The sequence below is a fragment of the Sinohyriopsis cumingii genome, chromosome 15 (assembly GCF_028554795.1).
Source record: "Sinohyriopsis cumingii isolate HCF-2022 chromosome 15, ASM2855479v2, whole genome shotgun sequence".
NCBI lineage: Eukaryota > Metazoa > Mollusca > Bivalvia > Unionida > Unionidae > Sinohyriopsis > Sinohyriopsis cumingii.
In genome coordinates this window covers 108,584,874-108,606,166 of record NC_142975.1, presented here as the reverse complement: position 1 = coordinate 108,606,166, position 21,293 = coordinate 108,584,874, and the positions used below count along the sequence as shown (strand labels likewise).

General features: G+C 35.8%; 1 protein-coding gene across 7 annotated transcripts in view; it reads left to right on the top strand.

Annotated features, from left to right (window-relative positions):
- LOC149782448 (phospholipid scramblase 1-like) overlaps nucleotides 1–21,293 on the top strand; it is a 76,517-nt gene that overhangs the window by 33,198 nt on the left and 22,026 nt on the right. For all 7 annotated transcript variants that reach the window (XM_089933864.1, XM_089933869.1, XM_089933868.1 and 4 more), the window contains exons 4-5: nucleotides 13,827–13,904; nucleotides 17,651–17,727. In XM_089933864.1, the coding sequence (XP_089789990.1) occupies nucleotides 13,827–13,904; nucleotides 17,651–17,727 (155 nt within the window). The remainder of the gene's footprint in view (nucleotides 1–13,826; nucleotides 13,905–17,650; nucleotides 17,728–21,293) is intronic.

The window sequence follows — 21,293 nt, the reverse complement described above, 5'->3', positions numbered from 1 at the left end:
AAACATATTATGTATGTACTAATGTCATAGCATTACGTATATTTATTTTTATTGCATAGCATTCCTATGTCATACTTCGTACCTATCGTATATTCTTAAAGTAGTTGCAACAAGACCCATTCCAATTAAATTAGACTATTGGAAAGGTGTGTTTATTTTTCATGTTCAGCTCACCGGTTATGAGCAGCCGGATGGGCTTGTGGATACCATGACATCTGGTGTACCATTACTAGTATAACCCACCAATTCAGTGCCAACGTACGGGTACAAGTGCGGAGGGGAAAGTGACCGTGCCAGAGAGAAGGCCGTGTCAACCTGTATTTTCCAATCAAGTAGTGTATTGACTACAAGTGAAGCACAATAACAAGTAGTGTATTGACTACAAGTAAAGCACAATAACAAGTAGTGTATTGACTACAAGTAAAGCATAATAACAAGTAGTGGTTTGACTACATGTGAATTGTAACAGTAGTGTCTGACTACATAAATGTTTGCAACCAGTAGTTGATTATATAGGTTTGCAATAAGCATTTGTTTATATGAAAGTTTGCTAGAGATATTTGTATACATGAAGTTTATATGGAGTTGCTAGAACTTTTTGACTACTTGAATGTGACATAGTAGTCAAAGTATATTTCATATGTGTTTTTATATTCATTTTATATGCTTTTCATATCATTAGTACCAGTGTTTAATATATTGTCATTTGTCATCCACGAACGTGTTTATTGTTTCTTTAAAACCCTGCCCGGTCTCAAAAGGTCAGCTTGACTATGTTACAATTTTGGTGGCAGCGGTGGGATTGTACTTTCTATCCGAGAAAACTTTTGGATTGTTAATTTGAGTCTGCACATCCAACAGTGTCGGGGAAAGCCTTTGAGACATGAGTGTTTTGAGAAATAATATTGTATATTTCATTGTAAATGAAACTGAACTTTATCTTTTATCAGAGAAGCATTTTATTTATTGACGCTTGTTTTAGAACGTACTAGTATTTAAAATCATGTCGTCCACTAGCCAATTGGCAGAGCTTGGTAAGCAATTGAGATATGAAGGGGAAACCTTACGACAGTTTATTAAGGATGAACAAAATAGAGGACGAGAGCGATGCGCCGAAGAACGAGAGGCCGAAAAAGAAAGGTTTCAACGCGAACAGGAGAGAATTCAGGTGGAAAAGGAAGCAGAGTGCAAGAAACTAGAACTAAGTGCACGCATTGAAAAGGAAAGAATCCAGGAAGAACGCGACAAGTTAGAACCAAGCGCGCGCATTGAAAAGGAAAGAATCCAGGAAGAACGAGAGGCCGAAAAAGAAAGGTTTCAATGTGAACAGGAAGCAGAGCATGAGAAATTAGAGCTGGGCACGCGTATTGAAAGGGAAAAGCTAGAATTAGAATGGTCTCGACTAGAGAACGATAGGGTATTGCAACTGGGTAAATTAAAAAAACCACAACTTCCAGCATTCGAAGAAAATAAAGATGACTTGGATAGTTACCTGTGAAGATTCGAAAGATATGCTACTGCGCAAAAACTCAAAAAAGAAGAATGGGCATTACACCTTAGCACTTTGCTGAAAGGTAGGGCTTTAGAAGTGTACTCTAGGATACCGAGCGAAGAGGCAACTAATTACGATTTGTTAAAGGATGCATTGCTAAAAAGGTTTGAACTTACTGAAAAGGGTTTTAGGGAAAAATTCCGATTTAGTAAACCAGAAAAGGGAGAAAGCTTTGACCAGTTTGTATATAGGATATCTAATTACCTATTCCGTTGGTTAGCTTGCGGAGGAGTCGCAAAGACTTGCGATGCAGTATGTGATTTTCTCATCAGAGATCAGTTGCTAGCAGTATGTAGTAAGGAACTATTCCAATACTTAAAAGAGAAAACTATTAATAAGTCTAGTGAAATGGCTAAACAAGCAGATATATTCACTGACGCACATGGAGGGGTTCTGAATGTGGTAGCCTGGGACATGAGGGGTCCTAAGGAAAGTAAGCAGGTGAATTCAGATAAGAGTAGTTTCGGGAAGAGTTTTCCACAAAACGGAAAGGGGGAATTAGTTAGGTCAGATCAGATGGGACCTAGAAGTCAGGATAGACAGAAAACAATGTTTTAGTTGTGGAGAATGGGGCCATATGTCTAGTGCGTGTCCGAAGCGTAAGAGGGATTTACCAAAAACGGTAGGGGTCTCGTATATGGTAGGTTCATCAGCTCATGTAGAGAGCAATAGGAGTAGCTCCAATCAAAATGTGTCAAACATAGCAATACAGAGCGAGGGGTTAGTGAATGGGGTGAGGGCTTCAGTACTTAGAGCTACTGGATGTAATACTGTTGTTGTTAAACAGAGTCTGGTAAGGCCAGATCAATACCTTGGAAAAACAGTGTCTGTCAGAATGATGGATAATACTGCAGTACAGTTGCCGACTGCATGCGTCCATATAGAAACACCCTATTGGACAGGCGCAGTGACTGTGTTGCGTAAAGCGACCGTTGTATGATTTAATTCTAGGTAACGTAGAAGGGGTATTGAATCCCATAGCACCAGGGATAACAATGGCCGATGTTCCAACTTCCATGGCTATTGAAACTAGGTCGCAAGCTGCTGAGAGTAAGAAACCTTTGCCAAAACTAAAAGTACCTGATGCTATACCAATGATAAATAAAGGTGCATTAATTAAGGAGCAAACTAGAGACGAGTCGTTGTCGGTAATCAGAAATAAAGCCGTGTCAGGGGAAGTCATAAAATGTAAAGGTGGCGGTTGCCATAGATTTAAATATAACAACAATATTTTACATAGGGAGCATACTACTCATGAAGGCAGACGATTTACACAGGTAGTGGTGCCACAGAACTATAGACCGCATGTGTTGAAGTTAGCACACGAGTCGACGATGGGGGGTCATCTAGGGTCTACAAAAACCAAAGACCGAGTATTTATGGAATTTTACTGGCCAGGGGCTCATGGTGATGTAACTAGGTATTGCAGATCATGCAACATTTGTCAAAAAATGCAATATAAAGGGAGAGTTAAGCGCATATCTATCGGTAAAATGCCTTTGATTGAAACTCCATTCAAGCGCGTGGCGATAGATATTGTTGGTCCGTTATCACCTCTTACAGATCATAAGAATAGGTACATCTTGACCATGGTCAATTATGCAGCCAGGTACCCGGAAGCCGTCGCTCTACCATCCATCGAAACTGAACGAGTGGCCGAAGCCTTAGTGGAAATGTTTAGTAGGCTGGGGATACCGGAAGAAATTCTGACAGACTGTGGGTCACAGTTCACATCAGAACTCATGGCAGAAGTTAGCAGACTTCTATCGATCAAGCAATTATGGACCACTCTGTACCACCCAATGTGCAATGGGCTAGTTGAGAAGTTCAATGGAACACTCAAACAAATGTTGCGACGGATGTGTGCAGAACGTCCGAACGATTGGGACAGATATCTCCATGCAGTATGGTTTGCATACCGAGAGGTTCCTCAAGAGAATCTAGGGTTTTCGCCTTTTGAACTCTTATATGGCAGAACGGTGCGAGGGCCGTTGAAAATTCTAAGACAGTTATGGTCGGATGACGAGACAGATGACGAGATTCGAACCACATACCAGTATGTGTGTGATTTGAAGGACAAGCTGAGAGAAACTTGTGCAATAGCCCATGAAACGTTAAGGCAAGCTAGCAGTCGAGCGGCTCACTATTATAATTCAAAAGCGCGCGATAGAAAATTCAAAAATGGGGACAGTTTTGGTTTTACTTCCGACTGATAGAAACAAGTTAATGTTACAGTGGAAAGGTCCATATACTGTCGTAGATGAAAAGGGAGGTATGGATTATACTATTGATGTAGGTGGAAAGTCCTGCATGTTCCATGCTAACTTATTAAAACGCTATTACGATCGAGCGAATGCAAATACAGAACGGGGAATTTTAAACGTAGTCGGTGTAGCCATCATCGAGGATGATGAGGAACAAGAGTCCGTTCCAGGACTTAATTTGAATGGAAAACTGATTTACGAGATGGGTAAGACTGGAGTCAATATGAGTCCCGATCTGACGGAATATCAAAGAAAGGAGGCTCAGGATCTTGTTGACAAATACCCAGACGTATTTTCGGACAAACCCGGTCAGACAAATGTTCTAGAGCATAGAGTTAAACTTACGTCACATGAACCATTTCGGGTCAAGGGTTACCCTATGCCTCATGCATCCAGAGATATCATCGAAAAGGAAGTTGAAGAAATGCTTAAGTTAGGAGTCATAGAGAAGTCAGGCTCACCATATACGTCGCCTGTCATCCTAGTTAAAAAGAAAGATGGCACGAGCAGGTTCTGCATTGATTTTCGCCAATTGAATACGCGAACAGTATTTGACGCTGAACCCATACCGGACGTAGAGAGCATCTTCGTACATATGGCAGGGCACAAATATATTACGAAGCTGGATCTGACAATGGGATATTGGCAGATACTGCTGTCGGTGGAAATGAAAGAAATGACTGCGTTCGCCACCGAGAGTGGATTATACCAGTTTCGAGTTTTACCATTTGGGTTGGTAAACGCTGGGGCTAGCTGTGTAAGGCTAATGCGGAAAGTGATGCAAGGGCTGAAGCATGTGGAAACCTATATTGACGATATCTTTATATACAGCGATACATGGGAAGAGCATCTGTGCGATGTTGCCAGGGTTCTAGATCGATTACGTAAAGCTAAGTTAACTGTAAAACCTACCAAATGCAACGTGGGGTATGGAAGTTTAGAATGTTTGGGACACGTAGTTGGGAGGGTAAACGAGTTGAAACCCGACCCCAAGAAACTTGCAGCAATCAGGGATTCAGTGCCACCTGTGTCAAAGAAGAAAGTTAGGTCATTTATTGGCCTGGCAGGATATTATTGCAAATTCATCCCTAATTTCGCGGCCATTGCCAGTCCTTTAACAGACCTGACCAAAAAGGGACAGCCAAATAAAGTTCAGTGGGGGGAGAATCAGGACAAAGCTTTTAATACTTTAAAGAAGCTGCTTACAGAAGCCCCCATACTAAAGTTGCCAGAACTGAACAAAGTGTTCATTCTGAGAATCGATGCTTCAGAGTTAGGACTAGGGGCGGTATTATTACAGGAACAGGATGGAATCAAACTCCCAGTCACCTACGGCAGCAGGAAATTGCTTCCGAGAGAAAGGAATTTCTCGGTAATAGAAAGAGTGCTTAGCAGTAGTCTGGGGAATAGATAAATTCCAAACCTACCTCCATGGCCGAGAATTCATTTTGGAAACCGACCATCAGCCTCTACTTTACCTCAATAAGGCCAAAATTAATAATTCACAGTTGATGCGATAGGCCTTGTCTTTACAACCTTACAGGTTCCGGATTGAAGCCACCAAAGGCACGGAAAATGTAGGTGCAGATTATCTCAGTAGAAATTGAACCATTCTGTTCACCAAATCGTGTGATTTCGTCGTCTTAGAAAGTAGGTATACTTTTCTGAAGGGGGGAGGTGTGTTACGAAATGCCTGATATGGCTCATTTAGTCTTCCATACTTTTCATATAATCAGGTTGTCTTGTTTCACGCGCCGTAATATTTCTGTAAATGTAATTTTTCATTGTATCGCGTGACGCTTTTATTGCTCGCGCAGCACGTGCGAAATAATATATTATTGCGCACTACTATATATAACAGGTAGAGATATTGAAGGGCACAGCCAATATAGAGGGAAGCTCTAAACATATTCAGCTGTCGGGCAGGTGCCATTGTAATTTAGTTAGAGCCAAACAGTTGGGTGAGTCGAATGTTTAAGTCAACTCTTTTTATTATTTACAATAATTATTCAGTTTTGTAAAAGCACGTTCATTGTTGTATTATGTGGTCACATCGTTTATCGTATTTGCAATTCAGTTTATTAAGATATAACCTAGGCAATGTGGTAGCGAGTTAATTTCATCTAGTCGCTATCACGACTAATTTCGAAAACATATTATGTATGTATTAATGTCATAGCATTACGTATATTTATTTTTATTGCATAGCATTCCTATGTCATACTTCGTACCTATCGTATATTCTTAAAGTAGTTGCAACAAGACACATTCCAATTAAATTAGACTATTGGAAAGGTGTGTTTATTTTCCATATTCAGCTCACCGGTTATGAGCAACGTACGGGTACAAGTGCGGAGGGGAAAGTGACCGTGCCAGAGAGAAGGCCGTGTCAACCTGTATTTTCCAATCAAGTAGTGTATTGACTACAAGTGAAGCACAATAACAAGTAGTGTATTGACTACAAGTAAAGCACAATAACAAGTAGTGTATTGACTACAAGTAAAGCACAATAACAAGTAGTGTATTGACTACAAGTAAAGCATAATAACAAGTAGTGGTTTGACTACATGTGAATTGTGACAGTAGTGTCTGACTACATAAATGTTTGCAACCAGTAGTTGATTATATAAGTTTGCAACAAGCATTTGTTTATATGAAAGTTTGCTAGAGATATTTGTATACATGAAGTTTATATGGAGTTGCTAGAACTTTTCGACTACATGAATGTGACATAGTAGTCAAAGTATATTTCATATGTGTTTTTATATTCATTTTATATGATTTTCTGTGTTATTTTCATATCATTAGTACCAGTGTTTAATATATTGTCATTTGTCATCCACGAACGTGTTTATTGTTTCTTTAAAACCCTGCCCGGTCTCAAAAGGTCAGCTCGACTACGTTACAACCGTGACAATGACAGTTTGTCATATGACTTAGAACAACATATTGTAGCAGAGACATGACTGTTGAATACTGAAATAAAGATTTTCACCATTTGCAGTGATGACAGACTCAGTTGAGATAGCACTGCTTTTAAAAACTAATAAAACAATATAGCCAAACTTGATTATCATTCTTACATGACAAAAGATGTCATTTGTGCCAAAGTATATCCAGGATCTCTGTATTAATATGGAAAGGCAAAGTTCATTGCTGGTGGCATTGAAAAACGTTTCATCTGTTTTATTATTTTAAAAAGTGACTTAGTTATCTCCCCTGGTTAACTCTGCACTTTGCCTTTGCTTATTTATCAAAGCTTTTCTCATTGGCACTGTATTGTGTGATTATCAAACATAATGGCACTGTGTTGTGTGATTAACCATTATAATGGCACTGTTTTGTGTTATTAACTATTATCATGGCACTGTTTTGTGTGATTTACCATCATAATGACACTGTATTTTGTGGTTATCCATCATAATAACACTGTATTGTGTGATTAATTATAGGTTACTGCATTTGTATGGGAAAATATGAACGAGTTTTTCAGATTGATACACTGCACCACCCTGGGAGTGCAGTATATCCATCCGACAAAACGAGTTCATATTTTCCCATACAAATGCAGTAACCTTTTTATTATATGCTTGTTTTCTTATTCTACCTAAGGTTTAATTATATAATCAAAAATACATTTCAAGAAACAAAGCAACTGAATTTATATTGTATTCCAAACAAAATACACAAGTGCAGATTCATCAGTACACAACAACATTATTAATGCACACCTAACTCCAGATAAATTTGATCTTAGTCGCGAGCTAGACATCACTTTCAAAGGAAAATGGTGTTTTTTGGTCTAAAATTTAGAGTCATATTATGAAAGAATGCACATTGCAATAACTTTTCCATTTGGTCTGGAATGAACAGATTTTGGTATTTTCGTCAATTCTACTAAATTTCGTGATTATTGACTGGACTTATCTGTGTCAATTCTACATGAAGTACATCTGATTTCAGCAGCGAGGGAGCAGCGTGTTGACATCTGCAAGTGTGTTTCTGTTCTGTCACTGAATGTTTGGAATTATAATGTGGGAAAAATATGAAGTCTTTCAATTGTAATTATCAAAAAAAATGCTATGGAATATAATGTTCATTTCATTTTGAGTGCAGTTTTTAGGATGTACATGCATTTGGAATGTGGTCGAAATTACAGTACAATTTTAAAATATATAATCAAGCTTTAGAACCCATGGTATGGCTCTTGTAATTTGGATTTGCTAAGAAAGTACATTTTGAGGAAATTCAGGATGTAAAACTGTAAGTTATTTTTTGCCATTCTTATTACCAGCTAAAGAAGACACATTTTTGCCTTGTTACCTGCATGTTATTTGTAGGGACCTGTCTGGCATCTATCGCTAGCCTAAATCCAAAACAGTGTATCCAGAAAATTAATGCAGAATGTTGCAAAGCAGCTTGTATGTGGCAGTCCACAAAACATCTGCTTTAGTTCACATCCCAGCCGAATGTGCCTACTACAAAATGTAATGTCCTCTTGTGCCTATTTACAATCACCATTGCATATTGATAAGTTGTTTGTTTACATTTTTGAGTTTCTATTTTTATTCACATTGATTAAATCAATATAAATCACACTTATGATTCATACATAAAAGATGGTTTTTATGAAGAAAGTAGGGCACTGCAAACACATAGATTCTTGAATAATGAACGCTCATCAATGCATTGACGTGCAGATGCATGGAAATTAGCGTGGAATAGAATCTAAGCAAAATGACAAGCCAACAATAGGTAATTAAAATAATTTGATATATTTAACGTTGATCTAAGTTATTACTCTGCTTTAATTAACATGATTACTGGCCATAAAATTCTCTCTCTCTCTCTCTCTGGCTTTGGTCGGTTTGACTTAACATTTACCATCATCTTTCATAGGTTCTGAGACATTGTGGTATTTCACAAGTGAAGATCCTCTATTCTTGTCTTTTCTTGGATTTTTGTCCTTATCTTGATATGATGGTCAGCAGAGAGAGAGAGGCCTTTGGATATTTTCATATTTAATTAAAAATAATTGATTTTTAGAACCTTGTAATAGGTGTAAGATATAACAACAACATCAACAAAGCCTTAAATACATTTACATATGTGTGCCCCGTAATGAATACATTTACCTTACTGTGTTGACCGGTAATTGCAACTTTGTATCATTGATTACATAAACTCTTTTGATAGGTCCCAGGGGAAGTGTACAAATACCGTTATGATGAACGATATACTTGTTGTAGGTTACTTGGTGCAATTTCAATTTAAATGTTTTTTATCCAGCCCAATTTATTTTTCTCTCTTGGGACCGTGATCGTATTTTTAGCTGAATATTTTCTTTTCTTTTTCTCAAGATAATTTTTTTATCTTCCAAATAATAGCAAGGGTATAATATTGTGTTTTGGTATACCCTTTATAAAAGTTTTCGTGGTTACCAGCTCTAATTATTATTGCGTTTATTTGACTGTGGGCAGTAACACCCCCAAAAGGTTTTGTCTCTAAGACATTATGGTATGCATAGTAAATCCAAATATTTTCTTTTTTAATTTACGCTGCAAAAACACCACATGACAATAGTGCATATATTTTTATGACTTTGTCAGACTTTGTATGCCTTTCTGAAATATAAACAGGTTTGTTGAGTTTGTCAACCTATGTTTTGCTAATCAGTCAGATGAACAGTTTATAAAATAACAAACATTAGAATATGATTTTTTTTCTCTCAGACTTTATCAGTACTTTATCATTATTTATAACTATGTTGAAACTAGTCCTTCATTTGGTTCATTTATTCATCAATATAATTTACAATATAAGTTGTCTAATATGACTTTGCACGACTCTGTCAGGCTTTATGTGGCTTTGTTTAATTAGGACATATTGAAATAATGCATTTTCTTTCGATAATCATTCAAATGAACAATGTATCAAATAACAAACATTTTACATACGATTTTGTCATTATTCGAATATGAATTTTGCCTCCAAATTTGATTTGGTCATTTAATTTGGCATAATTATGTTGAAAACTAAACCTTCAGTTTGGTTAATTTATTTGTTAGTATAATTTACAATATAAATACACTTGTCTAATGACTTGTATGACTCTGTCAGGCTTTGTGGTGCATTGTGAGGATTTGTCAGGCTTTGTATGACTTCGTCTGGCTTTGTGTGATTAGGATATATTGAAAAATTGGATTTTCTTCAATAGTAAGTTAAATGAACAGTTTATAAAGTAATTAACACTTTACGTATGATTTTGTCAGACTTTATTATTACTTTGTCATTGTTTGATTTTGAACTTTGTTGCCTAATTTTGGGTTATTTAATTCTGCATAAATATGTTGACAACTAGTCTTTCGGCTTGGTTAATTTATTCATCAATATAATCAACAATATAAATACACTTCTTAAATTTGACTTTGCATGGCTTTTTGGAGCTTTGTCGGGCTTAGCAGTATTTAGTAGGACCCTTCCTAACACACTATTGGGCATGTGTCATGCACGTGTGTGCATCATGAAGGTGTGCAATAGCATAAAATATTGATGATTTGGACAATGTAAAGTTAACGGAGACAAAACTGAGCATATAATAACCATTATTATGACACTGTATTCTGTGATTAACCATTATAATGATATGTATTATGTGATTAACCATTATAATGACACTGTATTCTACGATTAACCATTTTAATGACTATTCTGTGACTAACTAATATAATGACTGTATTCTTTGATTAACTATTATAATGACACTGTATTGTGTGGATATCCATCATAATAACACTGTATTGTGTGGATATCCATAATAATGACACAGTATTGTGTGGTTATTCATCATAATGGCACTGTATTTTGCAGTTATCCATTATAATGACACTGTACTGCGTGGTTATCCATCATAATGACACATATCTAAGCTTTCCCCAATTGCACAGTATTGTGTGGTTGTCCATCATAGTGGCAGTGTATTGTGTGGTTGTCCATCATAGTGGCAGTGTATTGTGTGGTTGTCCATCATAGTAGCAGTGTATTGTGTGGTTATCCATCATAGTGGCAGTGTATAGTGTGGCTGTCCATCATTGTGGCAGTGTATTGTGTGGTTATCCATCATAGTGGCAGTGTATTGTGTGGTTATCCATTATAATGACACAGTATTGTGTGGTTGTCCATCATAGTGGCAGTGTATTGTGTGGTTGTCCATCATAGTAGCAGTGTATTGTGTGGTTATCCATCATAGTGGCAGTGTATAGTGTGGCTGTCCATCATAGTGGCAGTGTATTGTGTGGTTGTCCATCATAGTGGCAGTGTCTTGTGTGGTTATCCATCACAGTGGCACTGTTTTGTATGCTGATCCATCACAGTGGCACTGGATTGTGTGGTTATTCATAATAGTATCATTGTGTTGTGTGGTTATTGATCATAGTGACACTTTGTTGTGTGGTTATCCATAACAGTGGCACTGTATTGTGTGGCTATCCATTATAATGACACTGTATTATGTGGCTGTCTATCATAATAATAATAATAATGAGGACCTTGTATAGCGCCTAATCTTTAGAAACTCTAAGCGCTTTTCAACATTAGACAACACCTATTATGTAAAAAACCCAAATATAATGATAGTATTACAGAAAATAAACACCATGAAATTAGAAAACATAAAAACATGCTGTAAATATTGAAGGTAGGGAACATTATTAGGTCTATAAGTTTGTTCTTGCAGTCGAAATAAAAATGAGTTTTAAGAGCACTCTTGAATGGGATCACTGTCTTTGTGTCTAAGTTCAGTGGGCAATTCATTCCATGTTGCTGGGCCCTGGTATGCGAAAGAACGTTGTCCATATGATACTGTTTTGTGTGGATATCCATCATAATGATACTGTATTGTGTGGATATCCATCATAATGACTCTATATTGTGTGGATATCCATCATAATGACACTGTATTGTGTGGTTATCCATCATAATGACACTGTATTGTGTGGATATCCATCATAATGACACTGTATTGACTGTGGATATCCATCATAATGATACTGTATTGTGTGGTTATCCATCATAATGACACTGTATTGTGTGGCTATCCATCATAATGACACTGTATTGACTGTGGATATCCATCATAATGACACTATTGTGTGGCTATCCATCATAATGACACTGTATTGTGTGGTAATCCATCATAATGACACTGTTTTGTGTGGATATCCATCATAATGATACTGTATTGTGTGGATATCCATCATAATGACACTGTATTGTGTGTTTATCCATCATAATGACACTGTATTGTGTGGTTATCCATCATAATGACACTGTATTGTGTGGATAACCATCATAGTGACACTGTATGTGGATATCCATCATAATGATACTGTATTGTGTGAATATTCATCATAATGACACTATTGTGTGGCTATCCATCATAATGACACTGTATTGTGTGGATATCCATCATAATGACTGACACTGTATTGTGTGGATATCCATCATAATGACACTGTATTGTGTGGATATGCATCCTAATGACACTGTATTGTGTGTATATCCATCATAATGACACTATTGTATGGATATCCATCATAATGACACTGTATTGTGTGGCTATCCATCATAATGACACTGTATTGTGTGGATGTCCATCATAATGATACTGTATTGTGTGGATATCCATCATAATGACAGTATTGTGTGGCTATCCATCATAATGACACTGTATTGTGTGGATATCCATCATAATGATACTGTATTGTGTGGCAGTACATCATAATGATACTGTATTGTGTGGTTATCCATCATAATGACACTGTATTGGGTGTTTATCCATCATAATGACACTGTATTGTGTGGTTATCCATCATAATGACACTTGTGTGGCTATCCATCATAATGACACTGTATTGTGTGGATATCCATCATAGTGACACTGTATGTGGATATCCATCATAATGATACTGTATTGTGTGGATATCCATCATAATGACACTGTATTGACTGTGGATATCCATCATAATGATACTGTATTGTGTGGATATCCATCATAATGATACTGTATTGTGCGGATATCCATCATAATGATACTGTATTGTGTGGTTATCCATCATAATGATACTGTATTGTGTGGCAGTACATCATAATGATACTGTATTGTGTGGTTATCCATCATAATGACACTGTATTGTGTGGTTATCCATCATAATGACACTGTATTGTGTGGTTATCCATCATAATGACACTGTATTGGGTGGATATCCATCATAATGACACTGTATTGTGTGGCTATCCATCATAATGATACTGTATTGTGTGGCTATCCATCATAATGACACTGTATTGTGTGGTAATCCATCATAATGACACTGTTTTGTTGATATCCATCATAATTATACTGTATTGTGTGGCAGTCCATCATAATGATACTTTATTGTGTGTCTCGTACACATCAGGTCTGCATAATTAAGGTGTCTCATACACATCAGGTCTGCATAATTAAGGTGTCTCATTCACATCAGGTCTGCATAATGTATACAAACCAATGTGCCATTTTTTCCAGTACACTTTGGCAATGTGTCATTTTTTCCAGTACACATAAACCTTAGAGATCTCATGCACATCCAGCATGCATACCATTGTACCATTTCTTCAATTACACTTGATCCAGGCCTTTAGTTTCTCATGCACATCCAGTAAGCATACCATTGTACCATTTCTTCAATTACACTTGATCCAGGCCTTTAGTTTCTCATGCACATCCAGTAAGCCTACCATTGTACCATTTCTTCAATTAAACTTGATCCAGGCCTTTAGTTTCTCATGCACATCCAGTATGCATAATGTATGCATACTACTCAACTACCATTTTCGCCAATACACTAAACCTTATTCTAAGATGAACAGACATGTCATTCTTATAAAGCAACCATGAGATAAAAGTATTTTAAATAAGGTTGATTGACACTGTGACTTGTTAACTAGATTTCTATTTGTTCTCTCTCCAGTGTTAACGGGCTGTGAAACCAAGAACAAGTATGAGATCTTCAACAGCCTTAATCAGCAGATCTACTATGCTAAGGAAGGTAATACCATCTGTGTCTTTGTTCTCTATGTCTCAATTTCCTAACTTGCTCCAGTCAGTCATTACATATATCCAAGATAATACTAATCCACAGTGTCATTAGTTGATTTCATCATATTATATGTGTTACATGTACTTCTGAATAACATACTTTTGGGAGATTTTTCGAAACCAATTATTTGACTAAACATTTTAAAAGCTACTTTAAAAATCTAAATCACACACACACAATTTACAGCTAGGAAATTCTTCATTGGTGTCAAGGGTATTTTTAGTTTTTCTTCAGTTTTCTAAAGCCAGATTTAGGAATAGGGACTCTCCTTTATGATGAAGGAGGTATTACATTTATGAATTATTTATGGTATTAATCAATTTATGACTTGTGATTTTGAAGAAGAGGATTCTGATTTATTTGTACCATCAGTGCTTTTTCACTGAAATGCTGTTTACAATTGTTAAGCAATCTTGTTTCATTTTTTTTCCTTGGGATTTTTTGGAAAAGAAATTTTGGCCCTGCAAAGAACTCGCAAAACAAATCATCCGTTATCCATTATATTAGTTGTAAACAAATTATTTTGAGGTAAAAGAAAAAAATATTGTCATTCTCGTTCCTCCTCCCAAATTTAAGAAGATTAAATAGTCAGTCCCCTAATTAAAAATAAAGTTCAGCTGATCCTATGGATTTTTAATGTTTTATTGTACATGAATGTCTTGCCTTTTTCTTTTAGAGAAACATGCAAAACATTTTCATGGTAGTAAGCTCCACTCTAGAGCTCTCTCTCTCTCGTTCTCTCTCTCTCTCTCTCATTCTCTCTCGTTCTCTCTCTCTCTCTGTGACCGTGTTATGTACCAGACTGTGTTATGAGTAAGAGTAAACTGAAGTACCCAAAAAGTGGCATGGGGGGTGGGGGATAAAAGTGGGCACAAAATGTATGCTTTTGGCTAATTAAAGACAAAACTAGTCTGAAATGCACTTATATATTGATAACATTCATTTTTGTAGTACAATCCATTAAGTACTGTACATTTATATGAAAAAATCCATGAATTCGAATATAGATCACATTTTATAAAATTTAATATCACAGTCCATTTGAAACCACAAATAACAAGTATATAAAAAATGGTTGTCCTCTTTTGATCTATAATCGATTGTCAATAAATATGTGTCACTAAACAATTCACTATGATATTCATTGTTGCCAGTAGCACATGGTTATAGTTGTTTACATGCTACATGTACATGTACTCAAATTGGCCTAGATTTTTGGTCAGCTGGAGAAAGCTATCATCTTGCCGATGCTACTGGGGATGAGGCTATTCATAGGGCAGTGTAAATGTGAACAAATTAAATAGTTTAAGGAACATCTTTATAAGATGCCCTATCTTTAATTAACTTGACGGCTGGATATCAACAGTTTCAAAAGTTTGGAAATTTAATTTGTAACAGCAACATCAAATAATCGAAGAACATTGAGACTGAAAATTTTTCATTTGCTTAGTATTTATACAGAATGATTGGTGCTTCAGAGGTAATCAGTTTTCTGTGAAGTTTCACTAAAACTATTTTTCTGGGTACATTTTAAAAACGTTGAGTATCATTTGGTTGATTGTTGCCATTCCTTTTCCTGCCTTCAAAGATTGGTTTATTGTAGCTGGTCCAGTAGCATAATTATTTGAGTGTATCACAGCATACCGGTACTCAGGCCAGATGTCAGCATAAGCAGATTATGATACAATGCACTGTTAAGATGGTTTGTCAATATGAACAAAGGATCTGTTTATGTAATAATAGATAGATTCCAGTGCATTTTATGTCCAAGTTTGTGGCTTTCTTTCATTATGGCTTTGAATTTCTCCACTCCAAACCCAAAATGTACAGGTTTAATCAGCCAACAGTGTTGTTCCCCTCAAAAAATCGACAGATGATTTATTTTGTTGCCAATTAAAAAAAGTGCAGTTTGTGACATTGGCAAAGCCTTGCACAATCCTTGGATAAATTTTTGGCACAATATTTTCTGATTGTTTGATATTAGAATTCATATGTGACCTCTTCCCTAAAATAATAACAAACTTTTAAAATTTAGTTTTTGTACTTTTAAGAAGAAAAGTATATTTTTTCATGTTTGAGAAAAATATATGTATATGAAATTTCTAGAGCCATACCACAATTGTGTTATATCCAAATTCATGTTATAACGGAGCATGCTATAGCAGGGTCACATAATATATAATTATGCAGTTAACTTTGGTTACTGGGTGTGTCTTTGCCTATGGGGCAAAGTCCCTTGGTCATCACTTGGGAATGACTGAGACCCCACCATATAACCTTGTACACTTGCATGATATAAAAATGCCAAGTTATATAGATATATATAGATGGCATTTGCCTCTAGGTTTCTCCTTAACCCCTTGGGATTGGCTCCGTGGTTTTAGTTTGAAAAATATTACATTTCCCACCCCATAACCTATTGTACTGTACGAAAAGTATGGGCGTATTGCACCTGTACAGGAGCAGTGTAAGAGGCATAACACGCTCAATTTAAAGGTGTAAAGCAACTTTTACAGGCGTACAAGACCCAGAAGCATAATACTAATATGAAATACAGGCATCCTTTGTCTAAGAGTTTTCAAAATTACAGGTGTATTCCAAAAACAAGGCTGGCGTACTGGCAAGAAAAGGCGTATTTTGAAACTTAGCAAACTGTAACACAGTTAAGGCATAGTTTGGAACTTAGAAAATTGCAGTATGGTAGATGAGATGTAATTTGAACTTTCAAAATCTGCATGAAGCATATTTCAGCACTTTGTTTTATTCCAGTCTATTGAGAAGTCTCAAATAAATGACACAGCTAAATCTTTCTGTACATGCATGAATCTATTTAATAATGACATACAAAGACAATTGAATGCTGAAATGTGCTGAAACTATTAAATGTTTGAGTATCCAAATCCGTTTTGTTCCACCATCCCAGTAAACCAATCCATAGGCTTGCCAAAAATCTAAGTATAACTGGTACGATCTGATAGAGATTAACCTTAATACATGAAGAGATAAGAAATTATGATCAACAACGAATACTCAAAAATAAATGTTGCACAATGAATGATAATTAGTAAAATTAGAGGGAAGAAAAATATATATAGACATATAAATCAGTAACAGACCCTTATATATAAACATACAACTTTGATTTACTCTTCAAACATGAAGAGAAATGCATGGGCAAAAGCAAAGACTCCCTTCTGGTTCTCAGCATCTGTTGAAGTGCATGTAAAAAAAAAAAATCCTAACATGGCCAAAACAAATCTTTCTGTTCACTGTATACTTAATAGGAGAGTTATTGCGTTTTGTCAGTTGTTTATAATTATTTCCATACGCTAAACAATCTCTCAACTGCAGTCTATTAAATGCATTAACTTCATTACTCTGTGGGCATGAACCTAAAAATATCGTTATGGAATTGAATTCATCTTTCTTCAAAATTTGACAGTGAAAACTTCCAAGAACATACACACCTTCCTCCAGCTGTTCACATCTAAGTGCAACATTTTAAGCCTCAGCTCTAAATAAATGGATGTCCAGTATGGTTGCTTAGCTGCAGAGAAGCCAGACCTATCATAATAAAATACAGCAGTTTGAAAAGAAGCTCAAGAAAGTTTATAATTCAGTGAATATCAAACTCTTAGTTTACAAGAAATTTCCAAGTTACCCTGATATTAAAACTCTTGTAACTACAATTGCAGAGTCGTCTTTTTGCATGCGATATTGGTGTGGGCCAAACAGAGGATTTATCATACACATAACAGACAATGATGGGCAGGTATGGTCAGTTTTTATCAAAACAAGAACCTACCATACAAGTTGTACATTATTGCAGTGCATTTTAAGAGTCTTGGAAATAGATAGTGCAAAGAAATCCCATAACATTGTATTATCTACTGCTCAGGTTGGGACTCTAATGAAACTTGATAAAATATAAGATGAAGAGTTTTATTGACAGAGACTAATTTAATAAGATTTGATTTCAGATACAAGGAGAAAGATGTCTAAATAATGACGATGGGCAGTATTGTAAATGTTTCCATCCATCCTTGGGTATAGCCAGTTTTGATAAATTTTGTAACATGCCATTTAATGATTGAGTAGCATTATTTATAGCTATACAAAACTGTAAATGTTCAACTTCCAGTCTTTCCACTTTTATTTATAGCTGTACAATAATATAAAAAAGGTATCAAGGATTCCCAGTCTTCCACGTTTATATATAGCTGTACAAGAGTACTGTAAACAAAGGGTTCAAGTCCCAGTCTTTCCAAATATGTTTGTAACTGTAAATTAATACTGTAAATAAAAGGTTTAAGTCCCAGTCTTTCCAAATATGTTTGTAACTGTAAATTAATACTGTAAATGAAGGGTTTAAGTCCCAGTCTTTCCAAATATGTTTGTAACTGTAAATTAATACTGTAAATGAAGGGTTTAAGTCCCAGTCTTTCCAAATATGTTTGTAACTGTAAATTAATACTGTAAATAAAGGGTTTAAGTCCCAGTCTTTCCAAATATGTTTGTAACTGTAAATTAATACTGTAAATAAAGGGTTTAAGGATTCTCAATTTTTCAGCTGCTTTTGATAACTTTAATAGCTGTTGACATGATGCTTTTTATCTGGCAGTCATGAATGCTTTTTATCTGGCAGTCATAAATGATTTTTTTCTGGCAGTCATAAATAATTTTTATCTGGCAGTCATGAAGGAAGCTGATAATTTATAGACTGAGCAGTAATCATTAGATTGGGCAGAGATCAGTAGTAATGACAGGAATCATTAGTCTGGACAGGAATCATTAGACTTGGCAGGAATCATTAAAATCGACAAGAATCATTAGACTGGACAGGTGTCATTATAATCATGAAATTGATGCTGATATTTACTTTAATTTGTAAAACTCTCTTATGGCAAAAGAAGCACATTGTGATCTGTATTTTATCTTTTACTGGCTTGGGTTAAGCACATCGTGACCTGTATTTTATCCTCTACTGGCTTGGTTTAAGCACATCATGACCTTTCTTTAATCTTTTACTGGCTTGGGTTAAGCACATCGTGACCTTTATTTTATCTTTTACTGGCTTGGGTTAAGTGCATTGTGACCTTTATTTTATCTTTTACTGGCTTGGGTTAAGCACATCGTGACTTGTATTTTATCTTCTACTGGCTTGGGTTAAGCACATCGTGACCTGTATTTTATCTTTTACTGGCTTGGGTTAAGCACATCATGACCTTTCTTTAATCTTTTAGTGGCTTGGATTAAGCACATCGTGACCTGTATTTTATCTTCTACTAGCTTGGGTTAAGCACATCGTGACCTGTATTTTATCCTCTACTGGCTTGGTTTAAGCACATCATGACCTTTCTTTAATCTTTTACTGGCTTGGGTTAAGCACATCGTGACCTTTATTGTATCTTTTACTGGCTTGGGTTAAGTGCATTGTGACCTTTATTTTATCTTTTACTGGCTTGGGTTAAGCACATCGTGACTTGTATTTTATCTTCTACTGGCTTGGGTTAAGCACATCGTGACCTGTATTTTATCTTTTACTGGCTTGGGTTAAGCACATCATGACCTTTCTTTAATCTTTTACTGGCTTGGGTTAAGCACATCGTGACCTGTATTTTATCTTCTACTAGCTTGGGTTAAGCACATCATGACCTTTCTTTAATCTTTTACTGGCTTGGGTTAAGCGCATTGTGACCTGTATTTTATCTTCTACTGGCTTGGGTTAAGCACATCGTGACCTGTATTTTATCTTCTACTGGCTTGGGTTAAGCACATCGTGATCTGTATTTTATCTTCTACTGGCTTGGGTAAGTATTTGCTTTTAGCTCATGATCCCAGGGGTTTTGTGCATGCCTTATTGAATCAAAAAACTTAATGAAGGGATGCATGTTCATAAAGACAACATGCTTTTGGCAAAAATAGGGCTCTCTAACTTGTATTTTATGCTTCAGTGACCTTTTGAATGTAGTTTAGCATTGATTTATTGTTGCTGTTTTATGTTCAAATCATGAAACAATCACTGATCACTCTGGTGTCAGATTGAGACTTGAGTCTTAGAATGAGAAATCTATGTAAGTTTTTATTCCGACTTGCATGTACATGTACTTTAAATTTAGTTTTTTCATAGGGTAGCAAAGTTTTTAGATTTCATGATAGCTTGAGACCACAGATTTCAAGAAAAAATGAATTGATTCTTCAGTAAAAATAAAAGTGTCTCCATCCATAAATATATATTGAAAAACAAACTACAAGGTAATTTTTCACATTATAAAATTGATGACCTTGAAATAAAATAAATTCACAGTACTTCATTATGGCTTCTTTTAATGTGATGTTTCAAAGGAGTAAAAATTGTTTCTGTCAGATCCCCACAAAAAAGATGCTAAAATATCAAACAGTTGTTAAGGTGGGACTGGTTCGTTGCATATTAAGGAAAATTCTGGGTAAAATTTACTGCCACAGTTATGTTCAGTTGTCTTTCCTTAATAATATCAAGAATATGAAATGTATATTGTATTTTCTGAATGTCCATTGTATTAATTTTAGATCTAGTAAGTCACTGTGACTACCTCTTTAGTTTTAGACCAGTATTGTGCATGTGTGCTTTTTAGAGTCCTAACCTAGCTATACAAGTTTAGTCTTATTTCTACAATATTTCAAACAGATGGCAGTTTATAGTGATATCTAGCACTGGGGCATCATGCCACAGACATGTAGCACGATGTCCCACCCAGTCACATTATACTGACACCAGGCTGACCAGTTGTAACAGTTAACTCTAAATGCTGAGGACCAAGTGATGCAGCTGCTTGTACCATTTCATTAAGTCTTTGGTACAACTCTGCTGGGGTTACAACCTGCTGCATCCAAGGCAGGCACTTCAACTACTTAGGCTACTGGAGTGTTGCAAGACCAGTATTAATCAGTTTCATCAGAAAATATAAAATTGTTTGGATAAATGGGAATTGGATAATCGTTTGTCAGGTTTTGAAAGCAATGATTGGGTGGGAGTAAACAAATACAGATTAAATCTGTCAATTGCAACCATCCATAGGAAAAGGCATATCTGGCCTTTGTACACAAGTGACCTGTACACAGAGGTTCAGTGTTTAAAATAAATTTATGGACAAATACCATCAGCTGAATATCATTATCACTATTCTTATGATTATCGTTATTATTTGATTATTGTAATTGTTTTACGTGCATGATTCAACAAAATTATAAAATACGTGTATATGTTATTTTCTCCCAAATTTATGTTCTACCGAAGATTGCTGTACCCTGCTTACTTTAATATATTCAATGAATTAAATCATCACTGACTGAAGATAA